This window comes from Syngnathoides biaculeatus, chromosome 22 (genome assembly GCF_019802595.1).
Source record: "Syngnathoides biaculeatus isolate LvHL_M chromosome 22, ASM1980259v1, whole genome shotgun sequence".
NCBI classification, from domain to species: Eukaryota; Metazoa; Chordata; class Actinopteri; order Syngnathiformes; family Syngnathidae; genus Syngnathoides; species Syngnathoides biaculeatus.
Window position 1 is genome coordinate 14,402,693 of NC_084661.1, and position 15,247 is coordinate 14,417,939.

The window sequence follows — 15,247 nt, forward strand, 5'->3', positions numbered from 1 at the left end:
GTGGTGTTAGCCGGAAAGTACACCTCCAGCATGATTTACTGCTGACAGTGTCAATATCCTCCCCACGCCCACCCCCGGTGTAGGAGGACCATCCTCACTTAGCTGCCCACTTTCCCCGTTGTAAGTGGAATGGATACCGAGGAGTTTTTAATCCAGGAAAAGCAACGCGGCAGGTTATTGTTCATGCGAGTTCATACATAATGATGTATTAATCTGTTAGCAATGACTGAGGAAAAAAAAATGTGATAAGGTTTTCAAAGTGTAAAGGAACCAACCAACCCTAACCTTTGAACCCATTAGACGATGAGTTTAAACCTCGATCAACTAATTGCTATCTGTGTGTTTTTGGCATCTCGTCTTCCAATCTGCAAATTTACAGGGTGCTTTTGAATCATTGCTGTTACCCGACAAGCGAAAATGTCCGGCCAACGAGGCAACAATCTTCATATGTCTGAGAACATGAAAATAAAGTAGTTATGGCCCAGAATAACCCTTAGCCTCACTCGCTTCGGCTTTTCTAATCACTGCTAATCCTAAAATCAGCATACCAACAGTTATTATAGCACTGGACTGGTGCTATAATTTTAATACTCTAACAGCAAAAGTGAAATCGACGACAAGGCTCCACCTAATTCACTAGACACAGCGTAATGGTTGGTTGTATTGGTTACGATCTCATCACAGCGTTTTAATTCAATAGTTCGAATCTTCTGTACGCATTTAAATTCAAGAACGAAGCAACAGCAAATTAGGTAAAAACGTCGCACGAATAGCTGCCTCCACATGGGCTGCATTGTAGTGCAATGCACCGCGGCATCGGGGTAGCAGGTGGCTAACAGTGACGACAAATGCAGACCAGACACCATCAGGCCAATCATAAGACATTTATTGGAGGGATCTGCCCTAGTACCAGATTTGGGACGTTTCCTGGTGCCTATTACTGTTTATCAAATTAAAATTAAGCCAGGAACATAGAACACACGGATGCATTTTTTTTCCCCCCAGCTCACAGTCCCATTTCTGACTAATCTGATTAGCGTTCTCATTATCAAGGAGTTTTATTTCATCGCAAATTGACGTTAAGATATCTAGTCTTAAAATCAAAATGCATTTTCACCTTCAAACATTAGCACGCTCAAGTAATTACCCGATTCCAGCGTAATCAAATTGGTATATTGATGAACAGTTGAGTTCGTGTGCTGTTTGGTGATGTAATTCCCGCGATCTTATTACCTGTAATCAGTGCTCCCCCCCCACCGTAACCCACTCCCAACCGCCCTTGTCTGATTCTGTCCAGCAGGAGCTCTTAAACAAAGACCTCGGCAAAAGGACGCGGTATCTTGTGCTCAGCCCTCGTGTGCGTTTGCGCAAGCATGCGCCGCGGCCGCGGATGCCATTAGGGTCTCGGCATAATGCACGTTGTAATGAAGTGAGGGTACATTAGCGCGGGGATGGAATTGTTTTGGTAAGCAATAGAAGCTGCTCCGTGCTGTGATGAGTACAAATAGGAGGGGGTGAGGTAATATTTTTGCGGTGATGTGTATATTAATCAGGATTTCTTTCTTTGTGGGTGGTACGTACTGGGTTTGGGTGGGCGGCAGCAGATGTTTGCACACACAAATATTCAATATGTAAACTATGAATACTATTATTGACCAATATTAAACGTGGAAAACGGCTCGGTCTCGCTTATGATGCAATGCTAATGACAAAACGAATATGCATTTTTTTGTTTCCTTTTTTAGCGTGAGGGGAGCTCTGAAAGTGGTTCTGACGAGTCAAGCGTTCTGCAAATGCCGATTGTCAGGACAGTCTTTCAATAAATCAGTTAAAAAAGTGTTTTTTTTTTTTTAATTTTTTGTTTTACCTGATTCCAATCTTTCAGTTCTTCTGTTTTTTTTGTGCCATTAGCATTCAGTTTTGACCTGAGCGCGCAAGAATAAAGGTCCGAGTCCATTTTGATTACATTAAGGTAAAGCGCAGGTGGAGATTAAATTCGGATACAACGTGGTGCAATTGCATTATACCTTCCACCATGGACTGCGTACACGCATATTTGTCTGTTCTACAAATGCGACTGAGCCGAAACCCCTCAGGAATGATGCCGTGGGAGGGGCTCGTAAAGCGTGTGGCAGCATTCGACTCCCGTGATTTTTGCGGGAGCAGAAGAGAGCACTTTCGCCTGTCCTTGCGCGTTAAACAGCAAGGCATCTGCAATCGCTCCGATCCGCACGCTGACGCTTGCTTGACCTTTCAGATTTGCTGCTTAGATTTTGCATCAAAGTGATACTTGATCATGTCACTTAATACTCTGAAAGCATAAATTTAGTTACACATCGTGCATCCATTAAAATGCGTCACTCTGGTGCAAAAAGCTTTTGTGGGGTGTGCGGGCGGGGGGAAGAGACATTTGTTCTCTGCTTTGGATTTCTGGATGCAAATCAAAGCAAAAGCTACCTGTATTAACTGAAACTGAATTACATTGCATGCCTGGAATACTTGGCGGGCACCACTTGAACAAACACCGAACCGGTTACTATTTGATGAAATATGGTATTTGCTGCTAAATGGTTCAGTTTCTGCTCAGATGCAGCCAATATTTTTCTTGGTTATTAACCCATTCATGGGCAGGGTGGCAATTTTTTGCCTTATTGAGATAAAAGTCTCCTAACAGGCCTCAATCAGGGACATAACACTTCTTTTCATTTATGGTTAAGTTATATGATAATTTTACTAATTTATAATCTCGTCCCAAAATTGGGACGCTGCCCGCTAGAGGGTACTTGGGTTTTCCTAGATCATCCTGAAAACCAGAATCAGAATCAGATTAAAACAGTTAAATGTTTGGATATAATGTGTAAAAAAATCATGTCCCAAAAATGGATGAATGGATTAATATGCATTATAGAAATACAAGTGTCGCATTACTTGCCCTTAATGGTTCATAACTGCCACCTTCATTGTAATAACAGTCACCTCTTCGGCTCAGTGGCCTGACCTCCTTCACACAATCTCCTCTATGACCCCTTTTGATTGCGCGTTATCGTCCAAACAGCTCATAAAATACAGCAACCGTGACACAAATGCATTGTGATAATGGGTAGTCACAAGCTTAAGCGGTCCTTTACTTCATTGTAGTATATATGTATGTTACATAATAATAATAATAATAATACTAACCCATCTCCCAGGTTAAAGTGCGGCAAAGCTATGGGTTTAGAGTGCACAGGGCAACATTAAATGTTTGAATGTGTACATTGGGGATTAGCAGAGGAGGAAAAAACAAGTGGAGAACATTGCATTCCAATAAAGACTACCATATGTTCCTGCTCATAATTAAGTCTTTGCATTAGGGATGTGCATCACCATCAATGAGGCTGATCATGACGTGACGCGCATCTCGATACACCGGCAATGATGCGTTACTCACGCCGAAAAGATGTGATATTCTGATGCGATGCCATCTTGTCCAGGTTTACTTTTTTGACACATCCAAAATTAAAGTTGGTTAAAATGTGCTTCCTAAACTGCGATGCAACTGTATCCACGATGGCTAATTTCTGGTCAGGATTCAGAGTCTGTTTAAAATGGTCTGACATTTTCTCTCTGATGGCAAAAAAACCTTACAAGTGCCGCCGTCATCGTTTATGCGCTCGTCTCAGTCACGTTCAGACTGTTTGCGCCGCGCTGGACGGCATTTAGTCATGCCACTTTCCATCTTTGCCGTTCAGATGGTGTGTGTCCGTGTGTGTTTGCGTGTGTGCTTTTGCGAGATGACACAAGCGCCGCGGGCTTAAACGAGAACGTCTGTCAAATAACAACAACGGCTCTGAGGCGAACACAGCCAAGTAATTGCGCATCCAGCACCTCCCCCCCCCTTGCACCCCATTTTTAGCCCCCGAGTTAGAACCCTCATTAGTGGCGTTCAAAGATTAATTGACCCTCAGTTTACAGTCAATTTACACAGGCCATATGTTAATTGCAGACGTATTATTGCCTCATTGTGTTTGGAGGGTAACTTTAATTTAAAGGCTAGATTGAGAATGCACAGATAAACACAATGCTCCAAAAATGCATATATACATATTTCTGCTTCTTTGTGGAGAGTGATTGGCCATGGTCCTTGACTCAGACTTAATTTTGAATGTTTATGTGTGGCTCTGATTTCCCTCCCCCGCAATAGTAAATACTGTCAACTGAATTAATAGAGTGATTATAACCTTTAGTGTAAAGGCAATGCCAAAATAACATTAGTCACGTATAAAGTGACCTGCTGTCAATATAATCGCAGTTTAGACATTCCACGACCTTTATCTCCAGTTTAAATGTAACTCCTGGTCGTTATTTTCATTGACTTTTCTTTCAAGCACATCTGTTTAAACTCCCCCGCCCCTCAAACAAAATCCCCGTCTGCTTAAGTACATTTTTGAGACTACTCCAAAATGACAGATGAAAGACCGTTTGCTTGGAGCCCCGCAAGGATTTTTATCCCCTGGTTCTGATGCGCTGATCAAATCCCAACCTCCGAGTTATTCAACACGTTACCAAACAAGGTTAATGCGGCCCTTGGCGGCCTGCTCATTTTTGGGTTCGTCTCTGAAACATGATTTACACGCTGTGCATGTTAATCTAATAACTCACCCGGATTGGCACATGGCTTTGGTATTGTAAGATTGTTTGTTTTCTCCACACTGAGGTTTAAAAGGATTTAAATGCACATTGTTTGATGCGCCTTCTGTGATCAGACCATACTTAAACCTTGCGCGTTAATACATAGATTTGGATGAACCAATTAACCGGCTGCCGCTCTGCTCCTTTTTTCCCATCTGCAGGTGTGATTCAGAAAACCGTTACCTTGGCAATCCACTGAGAGGAACTTGTTATTGTGAGTAACTTCCCCCCCGCACACGCACACACAGTTGATACAGTACTTGATTTGGTCCTGGCTGCTCGGTCTTTGCCCCCCCCCCACCCCCACCCTCTTTTACTTCGAGCCTCAAGCTCGGCGGCAGATGGGCCGTCTTAACGCTTTGCCACCCGCCGCGCTTGTTCGCTGACAGAATGACTTGTCGTGAAAATGTCAAGCGCATCACAAGGAGTGAGTGATCCGAGCTAATCGAGGGGACGGAGGAGGGAAAACTTCTCCACACTCAAATTACCCGCCTACTCATTTCGTTCATTTTAAGCAGGGGTGTCAAATCCGCTCTCATCGTGTACGGTATACAATGAAATCAACTCGAACAACTGCAATGGAAATTGCAGCATTTAGTGTGTACATTTTAGGTAACAATTTTAGTCAGTCAGAATTATTATGCTGAAACACCAAGTGTTCACCTGTGAAATGGGTACCAGCAAAAGTCCATCTTAAGCCGTGATCTGTTCATGGAATCTAAATCAAAGTACTTCAATATCTTTACATCCATTTTAGTCGCCCTATCGCTTTATTACATGATTGCGCCTTCATTTAATTATCATCTCATGAGTTCTGACAAGGAGTCAAGGAGCAATAGTGGCAAAGTTTCACAGGCTACATGAAATGATCCAAAGGGCAAGAGCTGGCCTGCACGTTTTGAGTTTGAACTTGTGATTTAGAGAGTCAGTGAAGTGTCAGATTTGAGAGTGAGGAGTGCTCTTTCCACCCCAAGAGCTCCATCTTTGGACCTATAGAATCACTGTTGTTGTCTTGTGTTTATGTACTTAATCCACTGCCCTTTAGAGTGGATCATATATATATATATATATATATATATATATATATATATATATTTCCCCGTTGTCACACTCCACTCCAGACAACAGAGCTTCGTCCAAGCTTATGTCCCCTTTTGAAATGCCATCGCGTGATGCCAAGCTCGACGAGAAGAGAGGAAATTCAGGCCCTGAGCTTGTTTTAACCTCTCCACATCACCGACACTTGCTCTCGAGAGCTCTGTTACGTCCTGAAAGCTCAGCTTCATGACTAGCGAAGGCAATACTCGAACGCGAGCTGTCATTCTGTTGCAGGAATTTTTTATTTATTTTTTTTAAACATTTGCAAACCTAAAAATATTCATTCACATCACAAGGCATTATGTGAACAGCCTGGTGTAAATAGCATTGAAAATGTCACGAGAGGTTAAAACTAAAAAAATCATGATAAATGTAATTGCACCCAATCCCAGTGGCGCTGCTGTAGATGATCGCGTGAACAGGAAGTGAAACGCCGGCCAGAGACTGCAAAGTCAGACTCAGAAATAAAAGCTACAAAGAAGCGACCGACAATTTTGAAATCTTCACAAAAGTGCGCTAAAATGACTTTTCTTCACCACAAGTTAAAAATACAATGTTGTGTTTAATAATGAGACATAAAGTACCTTTATGCATTGCAGAAAAAAAATACTGTAGTAATCGTATTAATGTAGTAATACTTTTTATATGTGCAGTATCCCAAGCACATTTCTCAAATCTTGATGGACAATTAAGCTATTATTTGAATTTAATCACATATATTGAAGAAGTTTGGACTGTGCACGTAATCATACTCTTTTTCAGCAACTCCACAAAACAAAAGAAGAAATGCCACTAATGTAGAAAATGGTTATTAAATCATACCATTCTTTATTGATCAATGTTGAGAGTTTTGAAACCTGCTGCAAAAGTTGCCTTTTTGCACTCAGCTTGATGAGAAAATTGGACATCCTGATTGCCGCTAATGGATTTGATTACATCCATGTTTTGATTTCACTTTGTTTTCATCAGACTGTTCCTTGGGCCATTATGATATTTGCCGTTTGCATTTGCCTATGAATAGGCTTTCATTTGTAACTATGTTGTATTTTCTTTTGAAATGGCAACTAAATGGAGATCACACCGTAAGGCTTTATGTATAAGCTTTTAATCACTTTTCTTTTCATTTCTCCACTAGACAATCTGCTGATCGACTACCAGTTCACCTTTAGTCTCATCCAGGAAGACGATAATCACTACACGGCCATCAACTTCATGGCCTCACCCGAACAGGTAACGCAAAGCAAGTCCTCTCCAAGACTTAAAGGTTACCACGCTTTTAAAGAAGTGACTCAGTAGTAATTGTCAAGTCTGTGATTTCATGTTGTTGTTCACGATGTTCTGCTCCCTTCGGGCTGGGTGACGAGTGCAGCAGTCACAAGTCAATTATCGCCCTATTTAATGGCATCGATGACGACTTGATAGGTCGGTTACGTTCTCCTGGAAGATAACTCCAAATGTGTTTTAGACTTGCCGATTGATCACTCTTTTTCATAAGCTAAACATGTGACGTATATAAGCTTCAGTTTCATGCATGTTTTTGCCTGATATCGCGTGTCCAATGTTTTTCTTGTCCACAGGCCAACAAGAACTTAGACATGTCAATTAACGCCTCCAACAACTTCAACCTCAATATCACCTGGTCTGTGGGATCGACAGGTATTTAGCCCAAGTTTTGCAATGCTGTGCTGATAGAACACAATTTCACATTGAGATTCATTACATTTGGAATCAAATGTTCCAGAGTCAAAACTTTTGCCGTCATAAAATCTTTAGTAAATGTACGAGATACCTTTAGATTAAAATGTTAACACTATTAATAGCCGTACAAGTATACGCACAAGTTAGCCAGTTCAATTATTAATGGGTTGTACAATAAAACGCTCTCTTAACTTTAACGGCCATCGAGGAGGGGCAATAAATGTCGCGAGTGTGGCCAAACTACCTCATGCATCTCATTTTTTAATATTAACTGCCAGACTATTATAAAATGAAACTAACCGTGGTTTACCTGTAATGTAAAATATTTCTGGCCTTGATTCCAAAACACTTTGCTCATACTTGAGAAATGTATTTGGACAGAGTCTTGGAATTGAAGGAAGAAAGAGGAACATTTTTTATAATCAGTGATCCTAGGTAGACTACTGCATTATTGAGTCATTAAAAAAAAAAAAAAAAAGAAAGGACAGCTGATATTGTCACCATCCACTTGCATTGTGAAGGGGATGGATGGATTAAAATGCAAGAATGATTTCTATGATGTTGTTCTTTAAAATCTTGTGTAATTATTCATCATTTTAAGAGGTGTCAGATAACATTTATATGCCACCCAGATGGAGTCCTCAAAAGAGGCACCTTAGGCTCGCGAGCTATAGGTTGACAACCCTCGAGGTAGCCATTAGCTGCAAATCGACTTTCTCCGCTTCCAATAGCGATTTGGACCTTTTTCTGCATACTCAAGTTATCAGCCGGTTGCCGGGTCGAGTTAGTTCTCCTGCTAACATGAATGATGGCTTAGAAGAAGCAGGGCGCTTGGCGTGTGACAGAAAGAGCAAAACCAAAACTCAGCTCGGCGTGAATAGTGTGCCAATAATTGAGCTTCTCCAGAAATATTTGCGGGGAGGTGAGGGTTGTCTGTGTGCATGCGACATCGCGTAGCGGATATTGCAGGTCACTTCAAGCCACCCAAGGACACTGCAGCCATCCAGCCCTCGTGTGCTTATCTCCTGCCCTTCTTCCTACCTCCTCCTCCACTCAAGTCCTCCGCCACCTTCTCCGGCAACACAACACAACACCTGACTTTTTCCCCCCATTGGTTTAAAGAAAAAAAATACAATAAAATCAACTCACAGCCACCTTTACCTTTTCTTTTTTTTTTTTTTTTTTTTTTTGCCCTCTCATTAAAATTGGAAGTTGAGTGACCACCCCCCACCCCATGTCCCCCCACTAAAGATATTGTGCCTCTGAAGTCGCGGTGGAGCCTCTTCACAATTGACAAGAGCCTTAAGCGCCTTTGGGTGGAGCTTGTGGTGGTGGTGTAGGAGGGCGATTTCAATTAAGATAAACACGCTCACGTCGGCGCGCTCAAGCTGTCATTTTCTGTTCTTTTGTTTCCCAGCGCTGGGTTGGAATGTCAATGACTTGAGGCCAGCGACACGAGCGTGAATATGAAATGATTGGAAACATTTTATTATATGTAAAGCGGACTGTTTGCCAGAGCTTTGGATGCCTGGAAATTGATTTTTGCTCATGTTGTTATGATTGACACGGCTAATAGTTATACATTTGTAGTAATAAAAAAAAAAGCATTATTTAAAATATACATATTTTTGGGGTGTGTCTAACAAATGGATCCAAACTAAGCTAACTTCAGTCCATTTAAATCCAAACGCATTGAATGAATAAGGAAAAATTTGATTGTTTTGACCAAGAGTTTACTTTCTTGCTTGAATGCAAACATACTCTGATATAATTTGCATGTCTTTTATAATTGCCAAACACTTGAATAAGTGGCAATAAGTTCCCAATGTTAAAGTTGAATCAGTTATGCATGCTTTAAACTAGTTTACTTTCAATTGCTCATCTGTTTGCGAAACTCCAAAATACCCTGCTGTCATCTCTCTTTGGTCCAACAGCCGGTACCATCTCAGGCGAGGAGGTGCCCATCGTGTCCAAGACCAACATCAAGGAATACAGAGACAGCTTCTCCTGTGAGAAGTTCACCTTCAGGAGCAACCCCAACATCACCTTTTATGTCTACGTCAGTAACTTCTCGTGGCCCATCAAGATTCAGGTATGGCCGTATTGCCCGCCGACCTTGGGGCAATCCAATTTGGCCAGATAACACATTTATGCTGCGCTTGCATTGGAGCTCTCCTTGTTTAATCCTATATTGCTCAGGCAGATTTGAAGTTCACTTTTTTTTTTTTTAAAAACTAGATTGAATATGGACTAATGCTATGATTTGCACCTTGTTAACCAGCTGATGTGTTCAGGTTGTCCTATTGATTGCTCCTTGTAATATAGTAGAACTTGTAATGTTGAATGCAAAACCACATTTTTCCAATTCCCAAATCAAATCTTTGAACGGGGAGCTTTACAGCGATTTCAATCTTCGATATCTTTTAATTCCTACTTTTGTGTGACATAATATAAAAATTCCATTTATCTGGTTATTTATTGGTGATTTTTGCAAGTCGGGTTAGTAGTGTCTATATGTAATGATAAACCTTTTTTCTATCAGGGACGAAATTTCCTCTCCTTTCGCAAATCATTTTGGCTTATCGTTTAATGATTTTCATGTTTGTCGCAGCCCTCCTTTCCACATGGTAGACCATAGTTGATGTTTAGTGTCAGCTCATCTATTGAGGTGTTCCAGTAATAGTTTTCTATTAAATTCCCCGACGAACAACAGCCTATTTACGGACCGGCATCAACTGCTAAGCCCGGTTCGAGAAGGTGTCTGATTTTATTGCAGCTGAAGTAAATCCCAATTTAAAGCTTTCAAAAGGGCCAGGCCTACTAATTGCTTTAAAAAGTGGAAAAACACAGAATTTATTTTGCTTTCACTGGAATTGTTACAAGTCCTCCGTTTAAAGAAACCTCCACCAACTCAAAATGTTTTCAGTGTCTCTCGAACAGGTCCATTGATCCGAAATAGATGTCTTGAAGGTGAATTAACCCCGAACATATGACTTTGACCCCACATTACACGAAAACCCAACCGGACCGATGCTAAATCTCCCTCATTCCCCCTTATCGAAAAATCGCCAACACGTCATTGTGAGCTGTTGCGAATTGTTGGCCATGTCACACTGAACAACTCATCTCACATCAGCGACTCTATTAAAAGAAGAAGAGGAAAAAAAAAAAAAAAATATATATATATATATATATATAAAATGTAATTTGAAAAGCTACAATGGTAAAAAATGGTAAAGTTTCATGAAAGCTTTGGAGTTGAAGTCCACTTTGTCATCAGTGTGTGCGCTTCAGTTTGCTAACTAGCACTTAAGGCCAAATTTCTGATTCCATGGCCAGATTTTGAATTTGTGTTTATTATTGAACAGTGTTCACATCTTTGATCCTCTTTGTCAGGTTTGAGTAAATGCAATTTTTTGCAACATTCTCAAACATCTTAAAAGTTTTGGGCAAACGGTTACATCATGATCATCATACATGAAACAGAATATGGTCAAAATGTTCATGAATTTATGTATTCATGAGATTTACGAAGCACTTGGGAAAATACAAATTCATGCCCAATTGTTTGCCTTATTATAATGTATTATCGAATTTCTATGGATGTTGAATTTTTTGTTTTTCATGTGCTGTAAGATATAATCCAAATCATACATATATACTGTATTCGGAAAATACGTGTGTAGTGAATCACTTGAATAGATGTTTTACTTTTTCAGTTGTAACTAAACTAACCAAAAGCTTTTTAAACTATTTTGATTTATTGCAGTGTATCTGTAAAATATAGAACATTGTTCACCTAATTTAGAACATTAGATGTCTATGAGTAACCTTGGTCTAACTCTTAAGTGTAGCAAGGTTAAGACAGATGTTATTTTTTCATTTTCTCAGGCTGCCTACCCCCCCAGGAGAGGGTTACTTCGCACACATTTGCTTGATTAATAGATTGTTGCTTTCAGTTTTTGCTTCAATCTGTACTGAAATAAATACATTTTTTTTTCTTTTTGTATTTGCTCCTCATCCACATTCCCAGCGACAAACGTGCAACAACAAATCAGTCTCTTAACACAACTCACGCTCGGTTGCACAAGCGCTCGTCTTGCCCTGAAGGGACTGGGCCGCTGTCGATATTGTGTGTCTGTCTGAATGCTTTCGGGGCAGAATGCCTCCGAAGCGTCTACAGTAGATAATGATGTCACTTGGATGTGGCCTGTCACATAACTATCACCCACTCCCATCCCCAAAAAAATGTTTCACAAAAGCAGAACTATGCTCTGGGCCCATTTTTTCCCAAACCACAGACATGTTTAATAACGATAATGAACAGTTAACTACAACTCTGTGCCGCCATCAGTTTGTGGGCGTGTCATCCACTTCCATACAAAAGTTGATGACTTCCTCAAATTGTCCTTTTTCCATTCAGGAAACCAATGAACAAGTCGGTACTAAACAGTTGTTCTAACAGTAAAGATTTAACTGCTGGGTCCTTATGCAATTTTCCACTACTTTCATCAAAGTTTACATAGAGTGGGATTACCGAACGATGCTTTTAAACAAATTGGGAAAAGCATCTGACAGATTCCCTGAAGAGTCAAGGTAGTTTGACACATCATTACACATTATTCAGCTGTTTCGCAAATAGAAATTCCAGCCGTCCGTCCATTTTATTTGCCGCTTATCCTCACAAGGGTGGCAGGGTGTGCTGGAGTCTATCCCAGCTGCCAACGGGAAGGAGCTGGTTGCCAGCCAATCGCAGGGCACATGGAGACAAAGAACAGTCACGCTCACAATCAGACCTAGGGGCAATTTAGAGTGCCCAATTAATGGTAAATAGAAATTATTTTGGTAATTCTGATTGACCTGAAACAAGGTTTAGTCACATTTAATGTCAGACATTTGTGCTGTCCTTTTAGACAGTACATGTAAGATTCAGTTTTCAACTGTAGTTTTTAACACTGCTTAATGTTTATTCCCCGGCCAGCTATGTGCCATTTCTCATTTTGTTTTAAGCTCCAGTTTTACTTGAAACACATTGCAATATATTGGTAACATGTAGATTTCCTATTTCAATATCTATGTAATGATTTTTCTCCCCTCCTTTGCTCCCACTAGATTGCCTTTTCCCAGCACAACAGCATCATGGACCTTGTGCAGTTCTTTGTGACCTTTTTCAGGTGAGTCAACTCTTGCCAGGCACACCGTGGGATTTAAGTATTGTCGCCTCAGTATTTATCTGCCAAGGAGTCACACTCGTTTTCGTTTGCATATTTGATCTCATTGATCTCTTTCAGCCTCTTCGGCGGTCAACTAAATGCATCCCAGCAGTAAATTGAATGGAACTGACAGTAATCATTTCATTAGGTCTTCATTGCTGCGACTGGTCATAAATCAGGATTTATTCGTAGCTAACTTTGTCCAAGACATTAAGTTAGTGGGGGAAAAACAAAAACAAAAACTTATTTTCTAGATATGAATACATTTCAAGCTTAGACTATGAACTTGTAATAGGATAGCCACTGACCTGAGCCCATTGTGTTGTTTCGGTCTTGGGCGCTGGTTTTATTGGCTGACGGACAAGCTTATTTGTGTGGAGCTGTCAGGGTTGCGAATAGAAGCCCGCCGTTGCCCGAGGCGCCTGCCCATCACTGGCCCGGCCACAAAAACCATCCTGCTAAACTGTTACACAGTTATCGCTTGCATCCAGTGGATCAAATTACAGCCGAATTCAGGGATTCTTGCTCAGAAAACTCGTTGGACAGAGATTTATATAATATAATATGGCAGTTTATATGTATAAAAAAAAATGCATCCAAGGTAATTGGTGTTTAATAACAAAAGGAATTAAAAAAAACACTATCTTCCCTCCTGTAATGGTCTCTTTGTAGTTCAATTCCCAGCCACGTGATAAACATGTCATGTGGTTATTACTTTTTGAACGTTAAATTGTTTTATTTGCATTTAAATTAGATATGGCTTCTTGCCTTGCACATATAAAGTTCAACAAAAATGTTATTTTAAAAATGCTCCAAATAAATAGGGATGTGTTTGTTGAGAGTAGGTTTGGGCTTGCTTATACATTAATAGATAGACAAGATTTCTGTCAATTTTTTGGGGGGGAGCTTATGATCTTAAAGCGACTGTAGCAAAATTGGGTCCACTATTTGGCTGGAAGCAGCAGTTTGATAGTCGCCAAAATGTATTAGGAATACTAAAATGTTCGTATGGCCGTGCTACACTTCGTCGAACGTGTGTGGGAGTTTTCACAGGGAAACCTAATCGGCCTGATGACAACAATATCAAATTGCCATGCAGGGTTTCCCACCTTGCCTCGACGCACAAAAGAAAGGGAAGGACCTTTCTTGTCACCTCTGCACAGATGTTTCGGATGATGTTTTTGCCTTTTCACAACAAGACTCTTAGACCCCCCAAAATGTGTTTCCCAAAGGTGACATTTCCCCCTGTGGTGCTCATTTGACTGTACTGCTATATGGGCAATCTTCTTTTGGGGAAATTACTTTTTATTCTAGTGTATTTAACAAATCATTAATGACTGTGCTGAAATTAGTGTTTCCTTATTCTATTTATGGCCTCAAGGTTTTTGATAATGGTTTACAGTAAACAGCCGATCCATATAAGGTTGTCAACATATTTGTATGAGGTTAGATGATTTTTGCCTTTTTTTTTTCCTGTTCTCTATTCCCACCACACTCAAATCATTGCCGCTTATCTTCAAAGTAGCGCAATGGCAATCACGGCACTTTTTAAAAAAAATATATATATACAACAAAAGCATTCCCACGCTGCCAAGTGTGAACGCACGCGGTTTGATGTTTTCCCGTCGCTTACAGCGGATTTCACCTTTTCTCTTTGGCACCGTCGCTTCTGGTCCTTGCCAGTGCGATCACGTTTCACACCGCCATCAACGCCGCCGTTGCCCGATCGCACGGTTCCGCCCACTTCGGCCGTATATCTAACTGACAGCACGCTCAGGTTTAAATATCAAACAAATGCTCCTGGGTTCATCAGGTCCGAGTTGATAATGTGCCCCCAGTGAAAGGAGATTACTGCTGCTGCCCCCCAAAGACGAGGGCTTGTTGCTCAAATTACAGGATGTAGTTCACATCGCGGCGTAATTATCTTTGTGCCTGCACATCGGGAGCAGGCTCATGTTCCCTTCTAACTTGGAAATTAATGTAGACACATGATTTATAGACTCAGCCAATTACCTTCTTACCGTCATATTTTTATGAACATCGTTATTGCTTGAGTATTTTCAAGACCTCTGAGATGGGCTCAATTTGTACTGACTCAGCGATTGTGCTATAATTAGTATGTTGGAAGAAAAACATACAATCCATCATATCTGTGGAAGGAAAGAAAGGGAGCATATTTACAGACGCTGTTTATAAAAGGGTCGACTACTGAGTGTTATTACACGGTCATGAAGTGTGCATACATGGAAGAAAGACCGCGATAATATTTTGTATTTGTACCAGCTAAAAATATTCCTTAGCTGTCCAAGTACCAACACCATGTCCAACATTAAAATACATTGGCATAGTAGGCAAGTAACAGAATATTCTTGGGCTAATGATTTATTTTGTTTCCCTGTTCTGAGCACTGCCATATTATTTGTCTTCCTTTAGTTGTTTTCTGTCGCTTCTCCTGGTGGCAGCAGTGGTGTGGAAGATCAAGCAGACCTGTTGGGCTTCGCGTCGGCGAGAGGTAAAGTGCCCTTTAACCCACTCAAAGTCCAAATGCAGTGTTTGGAAAAGTGGTT

At 40.7% G+C, this 15,247-nt stretch overlaps 1 protein-coding gene across 1 annotated transcript in view; it reads left to right on the forward strand.

The window, feature by feature from the left end:
• The window catches only part of atrnl1b (attractin-like 1b), a 43,868-nt gene that overhangs the window by 16,428 nt on the left and 12,193 nt on the right, over window positions 1-15,247 (forward strand). Inside the window, exons 21-26 of the mRNA XM_061810869.1 lie at window positions 4,833-4,885; window positions 6,905-6,999; window positions 7,347-7,425; window positions 9,402-9,559; window positions 12,580-12,641; window positions 15,114-15,192. Of these exons, the coding sequence (XP_061666853.1) occupies window positions 4,833-4,885; window positions 6,905-6,999; window positions 7,347-7,425; window positions 9,402-9,559; window positions 12,580-12,641; window positions 15,114-15,192 (526 nt within the window). The remainder of the gene's footprint in view (window positions 1-4,832; window positions 4,886-6,904; window positions 7,000-7,346; window positions 7,426-9,401; window positions 9,560-12,579; window positions 12,642-15,113; window positions 15,193-15,247) is intronic.